The 515-nt window shown below is 45.6% G+C and overlaps 1 protein-coding gene across 1 annotated transcript; it reads right to left on the reverse strand.

The window, feature by feature from the left end:
* Positions 1–25: 25 nt before the first annotated feature.
* On the reverse strand, positions 26–509 carry LOC106512373 (keratin-associated protein 4-9-like; the record flags this gene model as incomplete). Its single annotated transcript, XM_014001006.1, has 1 exon — positions 26–509. A coding segment is annotated over one exon (484 nt), but the record flags the coding sequence as incomplete, so codon positions are not given.
* Positions 510–515: the final 6 nt, after the last annotated feature.

Below are 515 nucleotides of genomic sequence, written 5' to 3' on the forward strand. Positions count from 1 at the left end.
TGGTCTTTACAGGTCTGGTTCTTACAGTTCTGGTCTTTACAGGTCTGGTTCTTACAGGTCTGGTCCTTACAGGTCTGATCCTTACAGTTCTGGTTCTTACAGATCTGGTTCTTACAGGTCTGGTCCTTACAGGTCTGGTCCCTACAGTTCTGGTTCTTACAGGTCTGGTTCTTACAGGTCTGGTTCTTACAGGTCTGGTTCTTACAGGTCTGGTCCTTACAGGTCTGGTTCTTACAGTTCTGGTTCTTACAGGTCTGGTCCTTACAGGTCTGGTTCTTACAGTTCTGGTTCTTACAGGTCTGGTTCTTACAGGTCTGGTTCTTACAGGTCTGGTCCTTACAGGTCTGGTTCTTACAGGTCTGGTTCTTACAGTTCTGCTTCTTACTGGTCTGGTTCTTACAGTTCTGGTTTTTACAGGTCTGGTTCTTACAGTTCTGGTCTTTACAGGTCTGGTTCTTACAGTTCTGGTCTTTACAGGTCTGGTTCTTACAGTTCTGGTTCTTACAGGTCTGGTT

This window comes from Austrofundulus limnaeus, unplaced genomic scaffold, assembly GCF_001266775.1.
Source record: "Austrofundulus limnaeus strain Quisiro unplaced genomic scaffold, Austrofundulus_limnaeus-1.0 Scaffold6143, whole genome shotgun sequence".
NCBI lineage: Eukaryota > Metazoa > Chordata > Actinopteri > Cyprinodontiformes > Rivulidae > Austrofundulus > Austrofundulus limnaeus.